At 36.8% G+C, this 25,701-nt stretch overlaps 1 protein-coding gene across 1 annotated transcript in view; it reads left to right on the top strand.

Annotated features, from left to right (window-relative positions):
• The window catches only part of Alg9 (ALG9 alpha-1,2-mannosyltransferase), an 89,818-nt gene that overhangs the window by 46,012 nt on the left and 18,105 nt on the right, over positions 1-25,701 (top strand). Inside the window, exon 14 of the mRNA XM_026392574.2 lies at positions 20,840-20,970. Within this exon, the coding sequence (XP_026248359.1) occupies positions 20,840-20,970 (131 nt within the window). The remainder of the gene's footprint in view (positions 1-20,839; positions 20,971-25,701) is intronic.

The raw sequence follows: 25,701 nt of genomic DNA, 5'->3' as shown, positions 1-25,701 counted from the left end.
TCTTCCTGCTTAGAATTGCTTTAGCTATTCTGGGTCTCTTATTTTTCCAGATGAATTTCATAATTGCTTTTTCTATTTCTGCAAGGAATGCTGTTGAGATTTTGATTGGAATCAAAAGTCTTTAGGGGCTGGGGCTAGGGCTCAGTGGTAGAGCGCTTGCCTAGCATGTGTGAGGCCCTGGGTTCGATTCTCAGTGCCACATACAACCAAATAAATAAATAAAGGTCCATCAATAACTAATAAAAATATTTTTTAAAAAGTCCTTACATTTAAGTCTATCTTTACTGCTCTTTCTGCAAACTAGATTTAGATTGCTTTAAAGAAATAGATGGTGGTTTACCTATTTGTAAGCTCTGAGGAATAACTTTTTTAGAAACCCAACTAAAGAGGATAACTGTAGTGGGTAAGGCAAATAGACTATGTTAAATTCTTCCAGGCAGGAATGAAATTAAAGAATTAAATCTTAAATAAATAAAATAAATTTACCTATTGTTGGGGTTTGGACAAAAGCCTTGTCTATTTGATTAGGATGCTAAGATACTGCCTGTTGACTGGGGCAGTCCTGGGTCACTGGCTTACAAAGACAATGATCTGAAACTTACTAGTAGCACAATATTGTTAATCTCCAATCCTTTTTGTTCGTACTCATTTTGAAATGCTTTTTTAGCATCATAATCATCAGCTGTTTCATCCACCCGTTCACTCAACTCATTGTTGTTTCTGATTGTGCTGAAAATAGTCTTGTCACTTAAGAAGAGTTCCTAACAGAAAAGGGGGGTGGTGGTGTGATAAATTGGCGAAACCACAAATGATAGGAAAAAATTTAAATTTCTATAGTCACTATTCTCTGACAGATTTAATGTTTGGTATTCATAAAATAAAAAAAACATGTTTTGAAAAGGGAACCATAGGAAATACGAACTTACAGAAATTAAAAATAAGATGATGGAGATTTTAAAAATTAGTAGAAGCCAGACACAGTAGCATGCTACTGTAGTCCACTACTAGGAGAGGCTAAGGCCAGAGGATCACTTGAGCCAAGAGTTTGAAACCAGTCTGGCCAATATAGCAAGATGCCATCGCAAAAACAAACAAATAAAAAAAAAGTGAATATGTGATTAGAGAGTAAAGTTGAAGAACTCTTTGTCCAAACCCCAACAATAGGTAAATTTATTTTATTTAATATTTGATTCTTTAATTTCATTCCTGCCTGGAAGAATTTAACATAATCTATTTGCCTTACCCACTACAGTTATCCTCTTTAGTTGAAAACAACATTGAAAACCAAAGAGAAAAGAAATTAGGAAAGGAACAGTAATATCTAGCATGTAGCTAGTAAGAGATCAAGAAGGAGAGAACAGGCGAGGGGCTGGGATTGTGGCTCAGTGGTAGAGTGCTCGCCTAGCACTTGCAAGGCCCTGGGTTCGATCCTCAGCACCACATAAAAATAAAATAAAGATAATGTTTCCACCTACAACTAAAAAATAAATATTAAAAACAAAAAGAAGGAGAGAACAGGTGAAACAGAGTAGAGAAGATTGCCAAAGATCATGTGAAAAAAGTTCTCAGAAGTTCAGGTCAATAGTTTTCAGATTGAAAGAGCCTAAAGAGTAAACTTGAAATGATGAGTGAGAAAAGATCCATATCAAGATTATCAAGTACAAAAAAAAGTTAGTGTGCATTATTATTTGATAATTTTAAAAAAATCAAAAGCTACCAGGAGAAAAAACACTGGAAAAGTTGTGAGTAGTTGTCTCTGGGAGGCTGGTCCACGAAATATGAAGGGTCCTGATGATTTTTTAAGCAGTTTTGTGTACTACTTAAGATTTTTAATTTGTGTGCATTTATTGTTTTGATAAACCTAAAGATGAATTTAGAGTATTGTAGGAGAGTCAGACTATTATTATTCAAAGTATAAAATGAGTGCTATTATATGCTGTGGGAATATAGAAAGAGCAAGAGGAATCTTCCTGCTTCTCTATTTGAGATAACTTCACAAAAGAGGTGGAAGAGGAGCTGGATCTTAGAGGATGATTTAAGAGTTCTCTAGCAGAGGAAGGGGGCTATTGACGTTCTAGCCGAAGGGAAGGGCATATGCAAAGGCTTAAAGTATGCCAGAATATTGTTTAAGAGAAATTCAGTGGTTTGAGGTTTCTAGGTTTTAGTTAATTGGGCATAAGCATATTTCATTTATTCCCTGTTTCATTCACTTTCACATATAATTTATATAACTACATTCTTCACTAAATTATACATTTACTTAAGGACAGTAGTTTACATCTTTGTCCTTTGACACAGGACCTAGAACATAGAACTTTACACAACAGATGATTTTTAAAATCTTTTTTACTAAAATAGCTGGGTGTGGTGGTGCACACCTGAAATCTCAGTGGCTCTGGAGGTTGAGGCAGGAGGATCATGAGTTCAAAGCCAGACTCAACAACTTAGTGAGGCCCTAAGCTAAGTTATTCTAAATAAAAATATAAAAAAGGGCTGTGGATGTGGCTCAGTGGTTAAGTGTCCCTTGGTTCAATCCCTGGTACCCAAAATAATGATAATAATAATAATAAAAATACAGAACTAGGGGTGGGGATGTGGCTCAAGCGGTAGCGCATTTGCCTGGCATGCGTGGGGCGCTGGGTTTGATCCTCAGTACCACATAAGAAAAATAAAAATAAAGATATGTGTCCGCCTAAAACTAAAAAAAAAATACAGAACTAGGGCTGGGGATATAGTTCAGTTGGTAGAGTGCTTGCCTTGCAAATATAAGGCCCTGGCTTCAATCCCCAGTGCCACAAAAAAAAAAAAAAAAAAAAAAAAAAAAAACCAGAACTAGCCCTCCATTTAATCTTGAACTAAAGAGAGGTCTCCTCAAGCCCTGTTACTAGTAGAAAGACTAATTAGGACCCTAGACATTTTTCAAGGTCTATTTAAACTTCAGGAAGAGTAGTAGGTTACAAGATACTGGAGGACAGGGATCATGCCCAATTTTCTTCTGTCATTTGTTTCTAATGTGAATTGGCAGAGGCTAGTATTTGGAATGTTTCCTATCAAGTTTGGTATATTATATGAAAATGGAATACTTTTCCTTTAGCTATATTAGGTCTCTTTTACATCAGTGCTTCTAAATTCTCCAGTCAGGGTCATTTATGGAACTCTAATTGAAAGCATATACTAAGCATGCATGGGCCCTGGATTCAATCCCCAGCACCAAAAAAAAAAAAAAAAAAAAAAAAAAGCCTGGGACTCAAGTCTACCTTAACTTATTTTCTTCTACCTAGCCTGTTTTGTTCACTTACATCTGTGAGTCTTTACAAAGATAATTTATTGTTCCCATAATGCCAGTGTTTTCTAATTTACCACCTTTTTTCCCACCTAGGCTGTCAAACCACTTTTCTGTCTGCTTATCTGTTTTCTATGGAAAAAAAAAAAATCTCCTTTGAAAAGTAGAGACTCAATATAGTAATCACCAGAAAAGTGATCATCTTCAGTTCATGTAATTTCAATATAGGTTGATGCAAATCTCTTTTTTTAAGATTTTTAAAAAGATCTTTACTTTATTTATTTTATCTATTTTTACATGGTGCTGAGGATCGAACCCAGTACCTCATATGTTCGAGGCAAGCGCTCTAGTGCTGAGCTATAACCCCAGCCCCTGATGCAAATCTTAACCTGGGTAGACCTTCACTTATTTAATTTACATTCTTTTAAATAACTGAAAAGTTTTGGGTTTAAAAAGACAAGCAAGTCTGGTGTGGTGACGCAAGCCTGTAATCCCAGCAGCTCAGAAGACTGAGGCAGGAGGACTGCAAATTCAGCCTCAGCAATTTAGGTCCTAAGCAACTTACAGAGACCCTGTCTCAAAATCAAAAGTAAAATGGATTGGGGATGTAAGTGCTCGTGAGTTCAATCCCTGGTACCAAATAAATAAATAAGTAAAATAAAATGACAAACCAGGTGTGGTAGCACATGCCTGTAATCCCAGTGTGTTTGGAGGCTTAGGCACAAGATTGCAAGTTTGAGGCCAGCCTCAGCAATTTAGCAAGACTCCGTCTCAAGATAAGAAATAAAGAGGTCTGGGATGTGGCTCAATGGTAAGCACCTTTGAGTTCAATCTCTGGTACCAAATTTTTTAAAAAGACAGTTTTCCTTAGATGGCAAAATATATACCAGGAACTGATAAGAATGTCGGTTAATTGATTAAGCAGAGAAATTGATAATAGCAAAAGATTTTATAATTGAGTTTTTCCAACTCTGGATAATTGAAAATTAACTTCCCATTTTTTTTTTCAGTTACACTTTAGTATAATGGCTTTATTCTGTAGGCTAGATGCCATTTAAAGTTTATGTATCTGATATTGTCTATCTTGAATGGTAAGCTTCTAAAATGCAGTTATCTATCTCTATATGTGTCTTCTTTTGGTCCCCTTTTAAACTGTAATGAGAACATAAACATCTTAAGGAAAATAAAGAAATTTTTGACAAAAATGATATTGGACTTTTTGGATACTCAAAAAGTATTACTTAGCTCTAAAGCAGAACTTCTCTAAAATATTTTTTTGTTGTTGCTTATTTCTTAATTTAGTATTTCTTTCTTTTTTTTTTTTTTTGGTTCTAGGGATTGAACCCAGGAGCACTTTATCATTGAGCTACATCCCTGTTTGTTTGTTTGTTTGTTTGTTTGGCTGGTTGTTTGTTTTTTTTCTCTTTTCTTTTTTAAAGATAGGATCTCTCTAAATTGCCCAAGGCAGGCCTGAATTTGTGATCCTCTTGCCTTAGCCTCCTAAATTGCTGGGATTATAGGTGTGTGCCGCAATACTTGGCTAAGGCCTTTCTTTCTTTCTTTCTTTCTTTCTTTGTTTTTCCTTTAATTTTTTTTTTTTAGTTATTGATGGACCTTTATTTCATTTATTTATTTATATGGGGTGCTGAGACTCGAACCCAGTGCCTCACACATGCTAGGCAAGCACTCTACCACTAAGCCATAACCCCAGCCCAAGGCCTTTCTTAATGATGGTAATGACAGTGACTTTTTTTTTTTTTTAAATATTTTTTAGTTGTAGTTAAACACAATACCTTTATTTATTTATATGTGGTGCTGAGGATCAAACCCAGGGCCTCGCACATGCTAGGCGAGCGCTCTACCACTGAGCCACAACCCCAGCCCTGACAGTGACTTTAATCATAAATACTAATGAATTTCATATTGTTACACAAATATAGTCTTCAGATATTTTCCATAAACTGATATTTTTGAGTACAATTTGGGAAAACAAAAACCCAAACCTGAATTAGTTGCTATACAACAAATCACACAATCTCCCATGATTTCTCAATTCTCTAATCTGCATTTTTATATAAAGTAGGAGGTCTGTTTATATTTCGTACATTGTTGAGAACTAAGTGATATAATCAGATTGGGTTTCATTGAGTTGCAATTCAACCATCCTGGATGTTCATCCCCTTATACTGATCTTACAAGGTGGTCAATAGTTTTTTTCTCCCCCTCCCTTTTTTAAAAAAATTTATTCATTCTTTTTTTTTTTTTTTTTTTTTTTGTGATGGGGGTCTTGCTGTGTTACTTAGTCTGGTCTCAAACTCCTAGATTTAACTGATCTTCCTGCTTCAGTCCTCCCAAGTGCTGGGATTATAAGTGTTCATCACCACTCTTGACTACAAATAGTTTCATTTCATTTAATACTTATCATGACTTGGTAGTGACTGACTGGAGCCTGGGATTAAAAAGCATGAGACTGTGTTTAAACTCAATAGAAGAATGCCACAATTGATTACTGAAGTCTGACACAAACAGTAGGAAGGTGTATTAGTCTATTTTTTGTTACTATAATGAGATAGCTAAGGCATACTAACTTTATAAAGAAAAGTTTCTTGAACTCACAGTTTTGGAGGCTGAATGTCCAAACAGCATGGCACAGGCTGTGGCAAAGGGCCCCTTTGAAGTATCACCTCCTGATGGATGGCAAAGGCAGGAACTTGTGTGGGAGAAAGAGATCCCATTAATAGGCAGGAAGACAGAAACTGGGATCCCATTGGTCATGAGATCCCCTTCCCAAGGTCATGACCCTCATGACCTTATTAAGGACCTCTTTAAGGTCCTTATTTAACCTATTAAGGATCTCCTATTAGGCCCCACAGCTTAACTGTCCCACCTCCCAAAATCACCACCCTGAGGACCAAGCTTCCAACATGTGAACCTTAGTGGGGACAGACAATATCCAAACCATAGCAAAGGGAAACAACTGTCAGAGCTTTCTGTATTTGTTATCATCCAATTTCAGGTTAGATTTATGTGGTAATTCTAGGCTTTGTAGGTAAGACATGATGTATTCCCAAATCATGTCTTTTATGTTGATAAAACACTTGGAGGAGTTGTGGCTCAGTGGCAGAACACTTGCCTAGCATGTGTGAGGCACTGGGTTTGATTCTCAGCACCGTGTATCAATAAATAAAATAAAGGGGCCGGGGTTGTGGCTCAGCAGTAGAGTGCTCGCCTAGCACGGGCAGGACCCAGGTTCGATCCTCAGCACCACATAAAAATAAAGGCATTGTGTTGTGTCCATCTACACCTAAAAAAATAAATATTAAAATAAATAAAATAAAGATTCATTGACAACTAAAAAACTTGGAATTCAAGAAACTCTATAAAAATTTAGAATATTTCAAGTATGCAAGCCCACAAAATTCTTCTAACCCTTTCAATATTTAACAATAATAATATATTTTTTTCAATTTTGTTTTTTTAGTACTTGGAATAGAACCCAGGACCTCAGGCATACTAGGCAAATGCTCTACCACGAGCCATAAACACTGGTTTTATTTTTTATTTTTATTTTTAAAAAATATTTATTTTTTAGTTGTAGTTGGACACAATACCTTTATTTCATTTATTTATTTTTATGTGGTGCTGAGGATCTATCCAGGGTCTCACATGTGCGAGGCGAGCGCTCTACCACTGAGCCACAGCCCCAGCCCCTTAATTTAATTTAATTTATTTTTTAGTTTTAGGTGGACACAATATCTTTATTTTTATGTAGTGCTGAGGATCGAACCCAGTGCCCCATGCATGCTAGGCGAGAACTCTACCACTGGGCCACAACCCCAGCCCCTAAACCCTGGTTTTAAATAGCTCCTTGACGTTAACAAATTGAGAGAACTTAATAATCTTCTTTTGCCTTTATCATTCATAATAAATACATATCTTGTTTATTTTTGTTTTTGAACAGTTTCTCACCACATTGTCCAGGATGACCTTGAACTTGAAATTCTCTCATCCTGTTGAGTAGCTGAGATTACAGGCATGTGCTACCATGCCTGGCTCAAATATGTATCTTCTATGTTTAGTATAAGAAGTAAGACATAGACTTTCTAATTGCTCATGTCGCAGTAGTATAAAAAGCAGATCCTGTATATTTTCTCCCTCCAGCACAGAGCTAGCTATCTTTTAATATAGTAATAGTATCTAATGATGAGTAGCAGTAGTTTAGAAAAGAGTAGAATCAACCATGTGATGTGTTTTTACAGTTTTAATTAATTTTTCAACAGTGGTCTTTTCTAGAATTGAGGGAATCTTAGTGGTTTATAGTCCAAACCTTTTAGAGGCATGGTAAAACCTCTCATGCAAGGTTAAGTGACTTTACCAAATCACAGAGCCATAGGTAAGAATTTAGCAGTCCCATTTTCTAATGCAAGTGCAAATATTAGATAGATTTAAATATGAATAGCACTTAGTCAGAGGCAGAGGATACAGAGCATTATTTTTGCTTTCCTCTGTTATTTTGGAGAGTTGCCTGCTTCAAATACTAGTTTAATTGTGTGCTGATATAATCCATATCCTAACTTGCCTGAGCATTGCAACAAGATTTTTCTTTTGTTACTATTTATAATAAAAAATTCTGACTAAGGGCTAGGGTTGTGGCTTGGTGGTAGAGCTCTTGCCTGTTATGTGTGAGGCACTGGGTTCATTCCACGGCACCACATAAAAATAAACAAATAAAATAAAGGTATTGTGTCCATCTACAACTAAAAAAATATTTATTTATTTATTTATTTATTTTTTTACTAAAGTGAAGTTAAGAGGTATCTTCTTAGAGAAGTTCTTAACATGCAGAAAGTTCTGCAGAACTACAGAGTTTGACTTGGTTGTCTCTTAACATCTTGTCTACATAATGACAAAAACAAGAAATATTTCAAATTGGAATTTGGATTCACACTATGATTTAAATATGTCCCCCAAGTTCATGTATGGAAATTGATTTCCTATGAAGTAATGTTGGGAAATGGGGCCTAGCAGAAGGTGTTTGGGTATGGGGTACCATCCTCTTGATGCAATTGTTGAGAGAATGGTTTTATTCATGAAAGAATGAGTTTGGCCCTCTCTTGCTCTTTTACCCTATCTTCCTTTAACCCTTCTGCCATGTGATGCCTTCTGCTATAGGATCAAGTGAAAGAAGGCCCTTATCACATGCTCATGCCTTGATCTTGAAATTCTCAGCCTTCAAAATTATGAGGAAATAAATTTTTGTGCTGAATCAATTATCTAGTCTCAGGTATTGTTATAGCTGAACAAACAGATAACAACAGTTGCTCTTAACTGTGATTGTTTTTGCTTATTTCTGTTCCCTTTGGGTTCTCTAATTTCCTTCTTAGTAGCAGAAGCACACTCATAGATCTGAATGGAGTGGTTTATTAGGATCACAGTAGTGGAATCCAAAAGGCTTAGTCAAAATTAGTAGTCAGTTTATTGGAGCTTGAACTCATTTTGTTAATTAGAGATGCTTAATAGATTTATTATAATATGATTTGCTCTCTATTATACAATATTATGGAGGAAATAGATTGTCATCCAGGGGCTAGAAGCTCAGGGAAGAAATTTTTGGCATTTATAGATACTTGGTCGTAGTTTTGAACAACTTGGTGTTTGAAGTATTCAGCATCCTGGTGAAGCTAGTTACCATTTCTTCTTCAAATAACTTTTGGACTGCCTGATATATGCCAGGTATGGTACCAGGCACCATGGGTGGTGAAAAATGAAAAAACCAATCCCTTCACAGAGCTTGTAGTACTCAGCTATAAAAAAGCCTGACCTTTGATTGATTTCCTCACAGAGGAATATAAGGAGAAATGGTAAATCAAAATTTGTTATGTGTTTGGAAAGAATTCCCAATACTGCCTTAAAATTGAGTATTAAATTAATAGCATATGTCAGCCTTTGTTGCTGTTGGATTGCCTCAGTTAGTACCAAATTTTACTTAGCTATGGGCAAAATGTCTAAATGGTGTTTTCATCTGTAATCCTTGCTTGCCTTGGAAGTTACAGGGCAATCAATTGATTTCAAATGATCTTTCACATTATGGTTTGAGACTCTTAAATAGGAGTGTTTACTGCAGTTGTTTACCAGAAAACTTTGAGTGACATCTGAGAAATAAGATCTGTCTTATATGTGGAGATGGTTTCTCTGTGATGTTCCCTGAACTTTACGTTGGCTTTGCCAGAGATCTCTATTTTTACAGCTGTGTGCGTCATTGTTGTTTCCAGCTGATAGATGCCTGAATGCAAATTCACATCCTTCCTGTTTTAGAACTTGTGGGGCTTGGCTTCAGCAGCTGGATAGACAGCAGGGAGGTCACTGAGAATAGAAGGTTAGACTATTAATTCTTTCCTTGTCCCCATACAACATTCTGTGTTAAATTTATTTGCTACATTAGTTGAATGCATTCCAGCTGTTCCATTTTCTTGGTCTTCAGCCTCCTTACAGCCTTTCTGTTTAGTTTGAAATCCACTCTCCTACCCTGATTTTCAAAACTGTGTACTTCTTTGCTTCTGCTCTTGTGTTCTCTCTAGTGATCCATTCTGTTCTTGCATCTTTTACCTATTTTTTCTGCCAAGTATGAATAGCAATTTCCAAAGCTTTTTCTGAGGCCTTCTCTTCCTTTCTGTTCCCTTCTCAACCTCCCTACCCTTTTACCTTTTCTTTTTTCCTTTACTTCCTCTCAGTTTTTCAAAAGCATTCTTGTGTCCATTTGCTAAATATATATTTACTTGGCACTTGTGGTGTGTTTTACACTGTACTAGGGTTTTGGAATATAGGAGTGAATGAGATAGGCACAGCCCCAGCCTTCATAGCATTTACAGTGAATTTACCAATTAATTCATAGATCGTAGTTGTGAAATATTTTGAGAACTACTGGTTGATGTAAGAACATGTAATTTGGCAATCTGTTATAGTTTAAGTGATCAGTGAAGTATTCCTTAAGGAAATCATTTTCAGCCAAGATCTGAAGTTGAGTAGGATTTGTGAGGTGGCAGCAGAGCATGTTCCAGAAAGCAAGTCCCTCTCAGTATTCTGGTCATATCTGTCCATTATTTGAATACACCATGCTTCTTCCCACTTCACTAGGTGTGATACGCAAGTTACCATCTTTCCTCAATCCCACCTAAACTGATTCTTTACTGTAATCCCCTTTCCTCCCCAGTTCACTGAATTAAAACTTTTTGTGTCCTTGATTTCCTTTGAAATAGATTTGAGATTTTCTTTTTCTTCTTTATTTTTTGAGACAGGATCTCATTAAGTTGCCCAGCCTGTCCTCAAATTTATGATCCTGCCTCAGCCTCCCAATTAGGTAGGATTGTAGGTATATGCCACTGTGCCCAGTGAAGACTCAGTTTTTATCATTTTACTCCTTGGCTAAAAAACCTAGATTGCTGATGCACAAGATCCAGATTCTCCTCATTTGGGTCCTTCATTATCCTCCTCAGACTTTCCAGTTTTCTTTCTCAGCACACACCTTTTAGGATCAGCAGATATTCCTCTAGTTCCCCCTGTAAACCATGCTCATTTTGCCCTTTTTGCCTCTTCCTTTCTGTTCTCCATTTAACTTTTATCATCATCTTCAGGAAAACCTTCTTTCCTTCTGTTGTTGTTTCCAGTACTTGGGATCAACCCCAGGGCCTCACACTTGCTAGGCAAGTGCTCTACCACTGAGCCACATCAACAGCCCTTCAGGAAATCTTTTCTACGGCCGTGCCCTCAGCAATCTCTTCTGTTCTGAACTAATTGCTCTTACTCAATAATGCTTACTCTCTCTTTCATATATGTTAATGTCATTTTCTGACCTAAATTATGAATTTAAGAATGGGGACTAGTCTTACGTCAGTTTTGTATTCTTCAGTTTAGGATTCACCAAATAGATACTTAATGCTTTGATGATGCCCACAGATTGATTTGATTTGATTTAGTGGTTATTAATTCATTTTTTAAATATCATCTTTAAAAAAATCTTTTTATTTTTTAATGTGGTGCTGAGGATAGAGTCTAGTGACTCACATGTGCCAGGCAAGTGCTCTACCACTGAGCCATAACCCCTGCCCTATTAATTCATTTTTAACAAGGGACTGTGAGTGGCTAATGTTGTCACTTTTCTATCCTACATGTTGAGTTTAACTGAAATGAACAGTAGATACCAATCTAGATTGAAACAAGAAAATAATTCATTTTAGTGGGCTCTACTACTCCAGGGTTATTTTCTACCACTTAAATTCTCATATTTACAGAACCTGGCAAAAATTTCTTTTAATATTATAGCTATTTCTATAGTTCTTGAAGTTTACAAGTTTTATTTAAATGATTTAATTTAAAGAAATTAAATTTATTTAATTTATCCTCATCACAACTTTTTTAAGTGACATTATGTTCATTTTACATAACAAGAAATTGAGGTATCAAAAACATAAATAACGGTCACCCAGCTAGTTCATAGTAGAGCTCTGACCTGAATGTAGGCCCACTGACTTTAAACTCCTTTGCTAATAACCTTAGTTTTCTTAATAAAGAACCTGCCCTACCAGGTGTAATAGTGCACATCTGTAATCCCAGTGATTACCTCTGGAGGTTAAGGTAGAGGATCACAAGTTCAAGGCCAGCCTTGGTAATTTAGTGAGACCCTGTCTCAAAAAAAAAAAAAAAAAAAAAAAAAAAAGGACTGGGGGATGTTGCACAGCACAGCACCTGGGTTCAATCCCCAGTACCAAAACAAAACAAAAAGAACTTGCCCTTGGGCTGGGCTGGGCTGGGGATGTAGTTCACTAGTAGAGGACTTGTCTAGCAGGTATGAAGTCCTGAGTTCTATCCATAGCCCTTGATCAGTAGTAGTACCTAACCATTGTCTTGTGAGGACCTTTGTCATTGTGTGTTTTCGTTTTTAGCAGCTTCTTCCCCGAAAGGATGAGAAAGAAATTAATTTTTTTTAATGGGCTAGGGATCCCAATGATTTTGCCTTGGCATCTTTCTAAGACTTTAACTTAGAAAGAATTTATATGGAATTTACTTATGGATAAAGTGATGATTGAAGCCTAAACTGACTGATGTAGTTCAGTATTAATTAGATACTACCTATATCTCCAGTAGGCTGTGTACTCAGCACCAAATCTTGATGCCTGACTTTTTCTAGTCATGTATTAAAATGTCTTACCAGGGCTCCTTCTGCAAAAGTGTCTATGAGTGAGACCATAAAAGTCTCTGCCTCTTGCTGGTTTTGTCTGATTACAGAGGAATGGCACTTGTAGAATTTAAAAACTTATTTTGTGTTCTTACAATGCTTAGGAGCTACAGAGTGGGTGTTCAGACAAAAAAGCCTACTTACTGAAGTGTTTATGCAAAGGATCATTTTTAGAGAGTTATGTGGAATGGAATTAGGTCTGACGTCAGTATTCCGTGTGTTTTCTCTCCCTTGGAGGAATAGCCCATATGTAGAGACAGATGTGAGACTTAGGTCTTTTTTACATATAAATAAAGCTGGAGAGAATGAGAACTTCACTGTAAAGTAGAAGTTAGGAAAGAAAACAGCTTATGTAAATGAGAGATGACCAAGTTTTTTTTTTCTCTCTCTCTCTCTCTTTCTCTCTCTCTCTCTTGTACTGGTGATTGAACCCAGAATGTTTTACCAACTGTTTTACCAAATTATCAAGGCTGGCCTCAAACTTGGGATCCTCCTCCCTTTCTCCTGAGTTGCTGGGATTACAGGTGTGTACCACCATGCCCAGCTTCAAGTTTCTTCTAATGCACTTTTTTAAACCTTAAGTCATGTATAATCTATAAACTAAATGTGGAAAATATAAATGTACAGTATATCTATAATTTGATAACAATAGAGCAGATACTTGTGTGACTATCACCAAGGTCAAATAATAGAACATTCTAACCTTCTAAAAGTTTCCCCTGTTAGTTCCTTTTGATCCCTTCCCACAACCACACTTTCAGTGGCAGTCTGCTGACTTTTATGGTGATAATTTCCTGCATTTATCTTTTGATTCACTACTTCATTATACATCCCTAAATGATTCAGTTAGTTTTGCCTGAATCATCCAATATTTATTCTTTTTGTGTTTTGATCTATCACTTAATATTTGTTTTAATAATCATACTTGTTATTATATATATCTGTTCTTAGTAAAATATTTTATTGTACTAAAATTTATTTATTATTTTACTATTGATGAATGTTTGGTTGTTTTCAGTCTGAGTCAACTACAAATAATATCACTTTGAACATCAGTGAACTCATCTTTTGGTATAAGCATTTCTGTTGGCTATACTTGAGCTTGAACCATATGAAAACCATTTTTGTGGATCAAACATATATTGATCATATGGTATTACTGATAATTAGATCATATATGATATAATGTCTAGATTTAGGTATTAAATAATTTCCTATGATTGTTGGATTTTAGTATATAAACATTCAATTTTAGTAGATTCTACCAAATAGTTTTCTAAAGACTTTGTATCAACTTAATCTCTTATCAGCAATGTATATATAATTGTTGCTCCACATTCTGGCCAATATTTGGTATTATAATTTTTCATTGTGGTTTTACTTTGCATTTTCTGGGTACTAATGAGATCAAGCACTTTTTCATTTGTTTTGGCTTTGGGGTACCTATTCAAATAATTTGCCATTTATTTATTTATTTATTTATTTTTTAGTTGTAAATGGATACAATACTTTTATGTTATTTATTTATTTTTATGTGATGCTGAGGATTGAACCTAGTACCTCATGTGTGCTAGACAGGCACTCTACCACCGAGCTATAGCCCCAGACCTTATTTGACCATTTTTAAAGATTTGACTATATCTGATTGTTTAGCAAGAGTTCTTATATATTTTAGAAATAAATACTTGATGGTTGAATGTTGCATATATCTGCTCCTGTCCTATGCTCATCTTTTCTCTCTCTTAATGGTACCTTTTGATGAACAAATATTCCCAATTTTAATATTATTTCCAAGAAGTTTGATTTTGTTTTTTTCTCTTTTAAGTCTACAGTCCATCTAAAGTTGACTTTTGTGTGTGGAGTAAGGTTGAAGTTAGGTTCCATTTTTCCCCTGATGAATATTCAGTTATGCCAGCACCAGTTCACAAAAGGACTGCCCTCTCCCCACTGCTTTCTGGCATTTGTCTGCCATAAATTGGGGTCTCTATATGCCTGCATGCTAAGCTGTCTATTCTGTTTCATTGGTCTAGTCCTGAATCATTAACTTACTGTCATAATTACTATAGCTGTATGGTAAGAAAGCCTCTCATCTTATTTTTCCCCCAGTTCCTCAAACAAGTTTAATCCTATATAATTCCAAGACATTTTCTTTTTTTAAACAAATCTACACAGGAAACATGATTTTAAAATATAAACAATAACTTAAATGCCCTATCTTGACTACATGGAAAGCGTGTGGCATCTTTGCTGAGTCTGAAAGGAGGGCTGCCCACATGACTCGTGAGAGGAGGTTAAGAGGAATCTCTTCCTAGGACCTTGGTATTGTGAGGGCCTTCCTGTGCCTATTCCCTGGGACACAAGGCAAACCTCCTTCCTTGCAGGTGAGTGCAGTCCAGGAGAGATCAAGTCCATCATCTTTTTTCCTGAGTGCAGATGTTCTTGTTGAAACTGCCAAGCTGGGAGGACTGCTTCATAGCCCTCCCTCTTGTAGTCAGAGACGGTGTAGTCTGTGAGCCGCACCCACCAACTGATGGCAAGGGCTGCTGCTCTCCTGCCACTTTATGACTGCACACATACCATGTGCCCTGCAGCATGCCATCTCTCTGCATTTAGTAGTTATGAAATGAGTGGACCTGGGCCCCCAGCAGTGCACCCAAACCCATTCACTGAACTGACCCTGTAGGCAGGGACCTGCCTCAGCTTCTGCTGTCACCCAAAGCTGTGTTGTTCTGCTTATAGTGCAGGGAGGAGTACAGCCAGGGATCACTTTTTTTTTTTTTTTTTTTTTTTTGGTACTGGGGATTAAAGCCAGAGGCACTTTACCACCGAGCTACATCCCAGCCCTTTTTATTTTTATTTTTTTGAGACAGGGTCTTACTAAATTGCTAAATGCTGGCTTTGAACTTGCAATCCTCTTGTCTCAGCCTTCTAAGCCAGAGATCACTTTTCATGACAAGATGCTGCAACTGGCCATGGTCAAGTTTTGGGTGTTGAGGCCAAAGTGCCTGGTGGCCTAGGGGAATCTCCCAAGGGTCCCTGGCCTTCAAGCCTCACTCCTTTCAGATCAGAAGCTGAGCCATAGACTGGAGAGAGAAGATTTAGGCTGGCCTCAGCCCTCCTCTGGCCCGCAAGCTGCTCCTATGATGTTATTCTCTTATTCTTTTTTAAGAGTGCCTTGGCTATTATTCTTCTGCATTTCCATGTACGTTTCAGAATTAACATGTAAAGTTTCATGCTAGGTTTCTGTTCTGACTAAAATGCTCAGGGGTCACTCCAGGTAAACTGGGCTAACTGGGCTGTGCAAAATAACCACACAAGAGACACAAATACCTTTTTCTTTGGGGTCACTGTGATGACTCCTCTGACCTTAAGGGTCCACTGGAAGAGAGAGAGAGAGCATCGCGTTGACCCCCTTTTATTGAGGAGAAGCTATTCAAATGAGGCAAGGGGTCAGGTTTCAGGGGGCTGAGTCTATCTTCATGATGTCCACTGTCAGCAGGATGATTGACACCTGGGTAGGCCACACCCAAGGGCACAGTAAGAGAAGGGGATGCACACAAGCCACTTCCATGGAAGATTCTATCCTAAACAGGGCAAGGGGTTACATTTCAAAGGAACAGGTGAGCATAGCTCCACCATTGGGGCTGTAGCAAGACACACCCATGCAGGAGACACCGACCCTCAAACCCAAGAAGGGTGGGGAAAGCTCTGCCACATTTCTGTGACTGAGTGCCTCAGCACCCAGCCAGGGACTCAGTCACATGTGAGGTTGGTCTCCCACAGTTTCACAAGTCTGTGGGAATTTCGGTTGTTTATAATCTGCCAATTTATTTAGAATTGACATCTTTATAATAGTTTTAGTCTAGGAATAAGGTATATCCATTCATAAGTTCTATTTTATTGCTTCTCAAACATTTTTCGAAATAATATTTGTTAAAATATATATATATATATATATATATATATATATGTAACAAAACTTACCATTTTAAGTGTATAATTTGGTGATTTTTATTACATTAATAATATTGTGCAACTATCACTAATTTCTAATTTTAGTATATTTTCATCACCTCTCTTTCCTGAGAAAACCCATACCTATTAAACTGTCATTCCCCCAGTCACTAGAGACCTCTGCTTTCTGTCTTAGAGGATTTGTCTGTTTTGGACATTTCATGAAAATGAAATTATTTAATACTGGCCTTTGGTGTCTGATTTCACTTGTAAGTGTAATGTTTTTAAAGTTCATCCATGGTGTAGTATATATCAGAATTGTATTCCTTTTTATGGGAATACTATTGTTTTGTATGGAATCTCACATTTTAATTATGTGTATATACCACATAAAGTCATCAGCTGATGATCATTTGTCAGTGAAATTTCATAATGTTTTTAACAGAGCAGTCTCCCGTCGTTTATTATATTTTCAAATCTTGTAAATTATACTGTTATAAACTTTATTTAGTTTATTGATGTGTATAAGAATATATGATTTTGATTTTTATATCCTGTGAGTGTAAAGTTTAATAAACTGTGTTAATAATTGCAGAAAGTTGCTGGGTACAGTGGCATGTGCTGTAGCCCCAGCTTTTCTGGACGCTGAGGCAGGAAGATCACTTGAGCCCAGGAATTGAGTTCAAGACCAGCTAGGGTAACATAGAGAGACTCTGTCTCAAATCCAAAAATATTCTCTAGATTCTTCTGGACTTTATATATATCAGTCATATCATAATGAATGAGTTTTGTTTCTTTCTTTCTATGTTTTCTCCCAGTTGCTTCTTTCTTTAAAAGAAGACAGGTTAACGCTGCCTAGAACCTCTAGCATGATGTTGAACAGAGCAGTGATAGCAGGTAGCTGTGACTTATTCCTAATCCCAAAGGAAAAGCTTCAACTCTTCACCACTAAATATGAGATTTGCTATAGATCTATTTGTGTTTTAGGTGGTCTCTATTTTAGCTGAAGGCTGACAAACTAAAAGGGCTTTCTGGTGTCAGTTTTTGTATGTTTTTGTGGTGCTAGGGATTGAACTCAGGTCCTTGAACATAGTAAGCAAAATTACTAATTGGGCATTATGTAAAATTGTGGATGTGTAACCGACGTGATTCTGCAATCTGCATTTGGGGTAAAATTGGGAGTTCATAACCCACTTCAATCTAATGTATGAAATATGATATGTCATGAGCTTTGTAATGTTGTGAACAACCAATAAAAAAAAAAACATAGTAAGCAAACATTTTAACACTGAGCTATACTACAACATCAGCTCTGGTTTTTTTAAGGAAAATTTAGATGAGCTCCTTAGAAAATTTTGCCTATGATTCAATTTTTTCAATCTTGAGATATGGCTTTTGAAGTCATACTGACCTAGTTCCAAATATGGCTCTGCTATATGCTCATATGATTTTGTGAGGAATATCCTTTTAGGCAGAAACTGTCATATTTATTTGTTTCTGCATCCTTAGTTCTAATTTAATGTCTGATACATCACAGGTACTTAAAATGTGTATGTTAACAATATGAAGTTAATTTGTCTGAGTCTTGACTACCTTATTTATAAAATTGGAATAATTCCTTATAGGCTTCATTATGATTATTTAAAAATAATGTATGTAACATAGTTGGCATGTAAAAAGCATAGAAATGATTAGTTTCCTTGAGATTTAATTTTCTTTCTTTTTTTTTTTTTTTTATGTTTTTGCAAATCTCTTTAATGTTGGGTTAATGGAAGACAATGAATTCTCCAATCTCTTTCTATGGTCAGTCTTTGGTAATGTGTTGTCTTTCTTTTTTTTTTTTTTTTTTTTTTATTGTTGGTCGTTCAAAACATTACGTAGTTCTTAATACATCATATTTCACAGTTTGATTCAAGTGGGTTATGAACTCCCAATTTTACCCCGTATACAGATTGCTGTATCACATCAGTTACCCTTCCGTTGATTGACAAATTGCCTTTCTAGTGTCTGATGCATTCTGTTGTCTGTCCTATTCTCTACTATCCCCCCTCCCCTCCCCTCCCCTCCCCTCCCCTTTTCTCTCTCTACCCCTTCTACTGTAAATCATTTCTTCGATTTGTATTATCTTGTCTTTCCCCTCCTTTCCTCTTATATGTCATTTTGTATAACCCTGAGGATCGCCTTCCATTTCCATGCGGTTTCCCTTCTCACTCCCTTTCCCTCCCACCTCTCATCCCTGTTTAATGTAAATCTTCTTCTCAAACTTTCGTCCCTACCCTGTCCTTGTTTACTCCCCTTATATGAAAGGGGTCATTTGGTATTTATTTTTTAAAGATTGACTAGCTTCACTTAGCATAATCTGCTCTAATGCCATCCATTTCCCTCCAAATTCTATGATTTTGTCATTTCTTAATGCAGAGTAATACTCCATTGTGTATAAATGCCACATTTTTTTTATCCATTCATCTATTGAAGGGCATCTAGGCTGATTCCACAATCTTGCTATCGTGAATTGTGCTGCTATGAACATCGATGTAGCAGTGTCCCTGTAGCATGCTCTTATTAGGTCTTTGGGGAATAGACCGAGAAGGGGAATAGCTGGGTCAAATGGTGGTTCCATTCCCAGCTTTCCAAGAAATCTCCATACTGCTTTCCAAATTGGCTGCACCAATTTGCAGTCCCACCAGCAATGAACAAGAGTGCCCTTTTCCCCGCATCCTCTCCAGCACTTATTGTTGTTTGACTTTCTAATGGCTGCCAATCTTACTGGGGTGAGATGGTATCTTAGGGTAGTTTTGATTTGCATTTCTCTGACTGCTAGCGATGGTGAGCATTTTTTCATGTATTTATTGATTGATTGTATGTCCTCCTCTGAGAAGTGTCTGTTCAGGTCCTTGGCCCATTTATTGATTGGGTTATTTGTTATCTTATTGTCTAATTTTTTGAGTTCTTTGTATATTCTGGTTATTAGGGCTCTATCTGAAGTGTGTGGAGTAAAGATTTGTTCCCAGGATGTAGGCTCCCTGTTTATCTCTCTTATTGTTTCTTTTGCTGAGAAAAAACTTTTTAGTTTGAGTAAGTCCCATTTGTTGATTCTAGTTGTTAACTTTTGCGCTATGGGTGTCCTATTGAGGAATTTGGAGCCCGATCCCACAGTATGTAGATCATACCCTACTTTTTCTTCTATCAGATGCCGTGTCTCTGGTTTAATGTCAAGCTCCTTGATCCATTTTGAGTTAACTTTTGTGCATGGCGAGAGAGAGGGATTCAGCTTCATTTTGATGCAAATGGATTTCCAGTTTTCCCAGCACCATTTGTTGAAGATGCTATCCTTCCTCCATTGCATGCTTTTAGACCCTTTATCAAATATAAGATAGTTGTAGTTTTGTGGGTTGGTTACTGTGTCCTCTATTCTGTACCAGAGATTTAATTTTCTTTAACTGATTATATTAGTAATCTGTTTTCCATCTTTAGGAAAGAAGTTTCTCCTAGAAACTTTTTTTAAAAACTTTTTAAAAACTTAAAATGTTTAAAAATTCTCCTGTGGTTGCTAAATATTCTGATGGCTTGGAGATGAGAGGGAGAATTTGATTCTAATTTGAAATGAACTTTTTAAGAACAGAAGGAACCTACAGATGGTGTAGTATGATCCATTGAATTAGTCAATTTTGTGAAAAACATAGTACCAACCTGCTTTTAAATGAATATATTAATATTGTACTATGAGTTCTGGTGAATTCATATTGTTTGCAACTAAATGACTCTAGTTCTGCTAAAACATATTTTTCATAATCTTCTTCACCCATGCAGTTCTGATATCTCAGTTGTACTAAACTTTTGCTGCAGGAACAGTTCTGATATCTTGGTGTCAATTATGTTGACTTTTCAAAGGAGATGATACACATGATATTGCTATACCATTCATGAGGTACAGTGTATCCTTCATGGCTCTGTCAGAAGTGTCAGGCTTCCTCACATATTAGCTTTTGAATTTAGTCATGCCCTTTTGTTGTCTGGAATAGAGGTGATAGATTGGAATGGGGCAACAGTAATCGGAAAGGAGGTTTTCCAGAAGTAGCTTGTAGACTCAAGATAACTTCAAAAGTATCTGTGGGACTAGAGGGATTTAAGAAGCCAAACTATAAACAGACCACCTAAAGCTTACATACATGTTTCCCCCCCCAACCAGTAATCTAAATAATACCCTTCCACTCCTATTTAAGTGAAGAAAGCATAGGTTACATTGTCTGAGGGCATGACTGTTTGTTCCTCTAAAACCCTGTGGAAATTCTTAAGATTGTAATTAATGTTCCCTACCCTGCAGGGACCTTTGCAATTACTGATGAAAAGTTGGCCTTTCTCCATTTCAGATTGACATCAGCAAATGTCATTATTTAGTGGATTTGGACACCATGAGAGAAACACTGCGGGAGCCGAAATATTTATCCAATCGGGAAGAATGGATCAGCTTGGCCCATAGACCATTCCTTGATGCTTCTAGGTATGTGGCTTTAATCCTAAGAGAAATACTAAGAACAATAGGGTGAAAAATAGATTATAGGATTAAATAGCTACCTCAGTCAGCCAGGACTGGAAGTTATCATTTCTTTTTTTAAAAAATGTTTTTGTCATTTCCTGAGAAATCTAAGAATGCTCTTTTTCAAGGCATCTGGATACAAAGTATACTGAGGTATCATTCAGATGAAAGGCTTCTAAGTAATGCAGACGGGTCTACTGTGGAAAACTCAAAAAAATCAGTGTTCAATACTGATTATTTTTGGTAAACAACTTAAGCTACGTAAACTGAGAGTATTCTGACACTATTAGGAAGATTGTGTCCTTGAGAAGCTAGAGGTTCATGTCTATAATTTTCAGTTTCAAATCTCAGTCAGCATTGGGATAGGTTGTATTAGATCTTAAATACAGACACCAAATAGACCAGGGCTTGTTTGACTCTTCAGAAAGGTCTCAGAATGAATGATAGGAGATCAGGAGATTCAGGTGTAGGAGTGAAGGGAATGGTGATTTGGTGGTTTGGAGATGGACAGGAGAAACATACAATAAATATAATAAGACATAAATTATATAGTATATTAGAATATGATAAATGCTAAGGGAAAAGATTAGCAAGTTCAAAGGACTGAGAGTTAGCTAGAGCTAAAGGCTACATACACCTTTAGCTACATGGTTAGGATAGGCTTCACTGAAAAGATGGTGTTTAAACAAAACCTTTGAACAAGGGAGGAAAGAAGGCATGTGGGTATCTGGTGGAAAAGCTGTGAAAAGACTTTGGTGAGGAAGCAACAATAGGAGGTTAGTGAGGCTGGAGCTGAGCAGGAGTGGGGAATGACAGGCTCTGTGGCCAGGGTGTATTTTTCTAGTTATGTATAGCTGTAGCTACACTAGTAAGGCACAGATTAGGTAAACTTAACAGGGTTGATTTTTTTTAAATACAACTTTATTGAAGTATAATATATAAGCCATTTTTAGTGTACAACTAAATAATTATTAGTATTAGTAAATTCATCAAATTGTATAATCATTACCACAATTGACTTTTATTATTTTAAAAACCATTTTACTTACTTTTATCTTTTTGTGGTGCAGGGAATGGCACTTGGGATTTGATTGGCTGGGCAAGTGCTCTACTGCTAAACTACAGCCTCAGTCCTAAAATTCTATTTAACAACATTTTCATCTTCTAGTAAGATCTCTTTTTCCCACTCCAAATACCAGGGATCCACTAATCTATTTACTGTTTACATATATTTGGCTTTTCTGTATTTTTTGTTTTTCATGGTTCTGAGAATGGAACCCAGGGCCTTGCATGTGCTAGGCAAGTACTCTACCATTGAGCTACATTCCCAGCCCCTACTCAGCATGTTTTTAAAGTCCATATGTATTATAGCATATATCATAAATTTTCCCTTTTTATTGCTTAATCCTATTATTATTTACTTCTAAATCATGAATATACAAGTTGATGGACATTTAGATTGTTTGTATTTTGGGACTATTATGAATAATACTGCTGTTATGATTAATATGTGCACATTTCTGTATATGGGTTTGGATTTTAGTCAAGAAAATTTAACAAGCAGGTGTGGAAACGCACACCTGTAGTCCCAGACACTTGGAAAGCTGAGGAAGGAGGATCACAAGTTCAAGGCCAGCCTTGGTAACTTAGTGAGACCCTGTCTCAAAATAAATTTTTTTTTTCCCATTTGGTATAAGGTATTGAACTCAGGCACTCAACAATTGAGCCATATCCCCAGTCCTATTTTGTATTTTAAATTTAGAGACAAGGTCTCACTAAGTTGCTTAGTGCCATGTGTTGCTGAAGCTGGCTTTGAACTTGCAATCCTCTTGTCTCAGCCTTCCCAGCTGCACCACTGAGCCCAGCCCAGCTTTCAAAATACAATTTTTAAAAAATAGCTGGGGATATAACTCGGTGGTAAAATGCACCTGGATTCGAGCCCTAGTACTGCCAAAAAAAAAAAAAAAAGAAAAGAAATTAACAAAGTGTGAGAGGGGACAGAGAAGTTGATTTATGCAGGGAAATGATTTAATGAGTGGTATTGCCTTAACTTGGCAGCAAGAGATATGGCAGAGGGCATTTGGGTGGGTGAGAGACAATGAAAGGTGTTGAGATGTGGGATGCTCAAAACAAATTGGGGTAGCAACAGAAGTGAGCTGGAAGAATGATGCAGCAGTGATGGTGTGAAGGTCTGTACCTCACCCGTGTTCTTGCTGTCTGGCTTTTTTTTTTTTTTTTTTTTTCCTGTAGGACTTGAGATAGGTAAGAGCCTTTAGTTTTCAGTTGAGACCTGAGTTTGGAAAGATGGCTAGCTCTGAGGGAACAGCAACTCCCAGACAGTTCTCAGTTCTGGTGAACTGAGAAATGCCTTCAGAGGGGTTTTATTTCTCATAAATTGTACTCAGGGCATCATTTTCATGACCTATGCTAAAGTCATTGGCTTGCAACTTGAAGAGGCATGGTTCACATGGAGGTGAGCAGAGCACAGTGAAGACAGTGTGGGGTTTGAACCTGTGAATTTACTCCTGGCCACTTGCTTCTAGTACCTTTCTCTTATTCCCAAATTTCCACATCAGTTTAACAGAATTAACAATATTTTATCTACTTTATGGGGTTGTTGTAAGGATTAAATGAGCGAGGAAAAATGAAAGTGCTTTTAAATTCTAAAGTATTATAGAAATGTCAGATCTTTCAATTAATTAGCAAGCTACCTAGGGTTCCAAAATTATGCTGATTTTCTTTAAATTTTTCTTCCTCAGCTTTTCCTGCTATTTATTCGTCTAACTACAGAAACAGCAGGATCCTACAGTCCCCTGCCACAGCAATTTTTATTGCCAGCACCATGACATCTCATGTTGCTGACTTTGGACCAATTAAGTTAGATGGTACTGTCAGAATCTGTAAGCCTCAGAGCTGTCACACTGAGGTTATGTGTGTAGTGCTTTGGGGTACATGATCCCAAAATGCCTCAAACCTATTCACTAGGGCTGTTAACATTTTCTCTGTCTTCTAAAAATGATGGCTTTGTACTTGAGCAATTTACATAACAAGGAGAAATAATGGTACCTTCCAGATGAAATGATCACTCATGTTTTAGACTCTAGATCAGATGGGGCAATAGACCTGCCTATTCTCTAGCTCTTTCTTTGGAACAGGCAAGGTTTTAGTAAGCTTGCATATAGTCACCTGGTTTCTTCAGAAATGTAAGTAGATTGATTTCTCAAATGTTTAAGTCCCTAAAATCTTAATCTGCTTTCTTTATGTTCGTTTCTTTGAGATAATTTTTTCTATCTTCCATTGTTCATCTGTCTTTCTATTCATCATCCATCCAGTCAGCAGATGTTTATAGTATACTGGCAGGTTCTGTAATGGATCACAGGTAGACAGTGATGATCAGTATACACCCAAGTTCCTGTCTTCTTGAACCCTAGAATATAATGAAAAGGCTGGCATTATTAGATAGATAGTTATACAAATCAACATGGAATTATCAAATGTGTTAAGTGCTTAAAGGACATGTACTGGGTGCTGTGGGAGGAGTGAGCAACAGGGAGGTGCCAGAGTCTCTTGTTAAGTTCTTAAGCCAGCTGGTTAAGCAGGTTTGGAAATCAGAAAGTCTTCATTGAGTATCTATTATGTGTGTCTTGCCACAGAGCTAGATTAAACCTAGGGGTACTAAACCACTGAGCTACAAACCAGCCCCTTTTATTTTTTTATTTGAGACAGGGTATTGCTAAGTTGCTTGGGCCTTGCTAAATTGCTGAGGCTGGCTTTGAACTTGTGATCCTCCTGCCTCAGCCTCCTGAATCCCTGGGATTATAGGCATGTGCCATCACACCTGGCAGAGCTAGATTCATAAAAATATGTAAAAGAGGTAATTACAGACACACTTTGCTCTTGAATAGCACTCAATGTGGGAATACTTACACTTATGAAAGCAATTTGAAAATAGTGCTCAAAGCCAGGTTCAATGGCATATACACTTATAATCCCAGCTACTCAAGAGACTGAGGCAGGAGAACTACAAGTTTGAGGGAAGTCTGGGCAACTTAGACCCTGTCTCAAAATTAAACAAAAAAAAGATCTGGGACTGTAGCTCTGGGTTCAGTCCCCACTACCAAAAAAAAAGAGAGAGAGAGAAAGAAAGCAAAATAGTACTAAGGCCATAGAAATGCCAAATTATGTGCTAGAACTTCAAAGGAAGAAGATGCAAAGGAAGTTAGAGAACACCAAGAGGGCTTCCTGAAGGAGATGGTACTTGAGCTGAGACATAAAGGAAATGTAAGATAAGTGTTGGTGGTAAAGAGGTAAGACTCACTTATTTAATTCAAGTAGAGGAAATCATGAGTGTGGATGTAAAGAAGCCTCTTGGATGAGGGACCTGAGGATGAGTTTAATAAACCTCTTTTACTGGTTTGAATTTGCTTTTGTGTAATCTGTAATATATCATTCAAATCAGAACTCTTTTGAAAATAAAAAAAAAGCTCTGTCTTGGGCAGATAGATATAGATGATTTCTGCTTTATTTTTTTTTTTTTTGAATTTTTTTATTGTTCAAAACATTACAAAGCTCTTGACATATTATATTTCATACATTAGATTCAAGTGGGTTATGAACTCCCATTTTTACCCCAAATACAGATTGCAGAATCACATCGGTTACACATCCACATTTTTACATAATGCCATATTAGTA

The sequence above is a fragment of the Urocitellus parryii genome, chromosome 4 (genome assembly GCF_045843805.1).
Source record: "Urocitellus parryii isolate mUroPar1 chromosome 4, mUroPar1.hap1, whole genome shotgun sequence".
Taxonomy (NCBI): Eukaryota; Metazoa; Chordata; class Mammalia; order Rodentia; family Sciuridae; genus Urocitellus; species Urocitellus parryii.
Note: the sequence above shows the minus strand (reverse complement) of the source record. Positions and strands in the feature narration are given on the sequence as shown.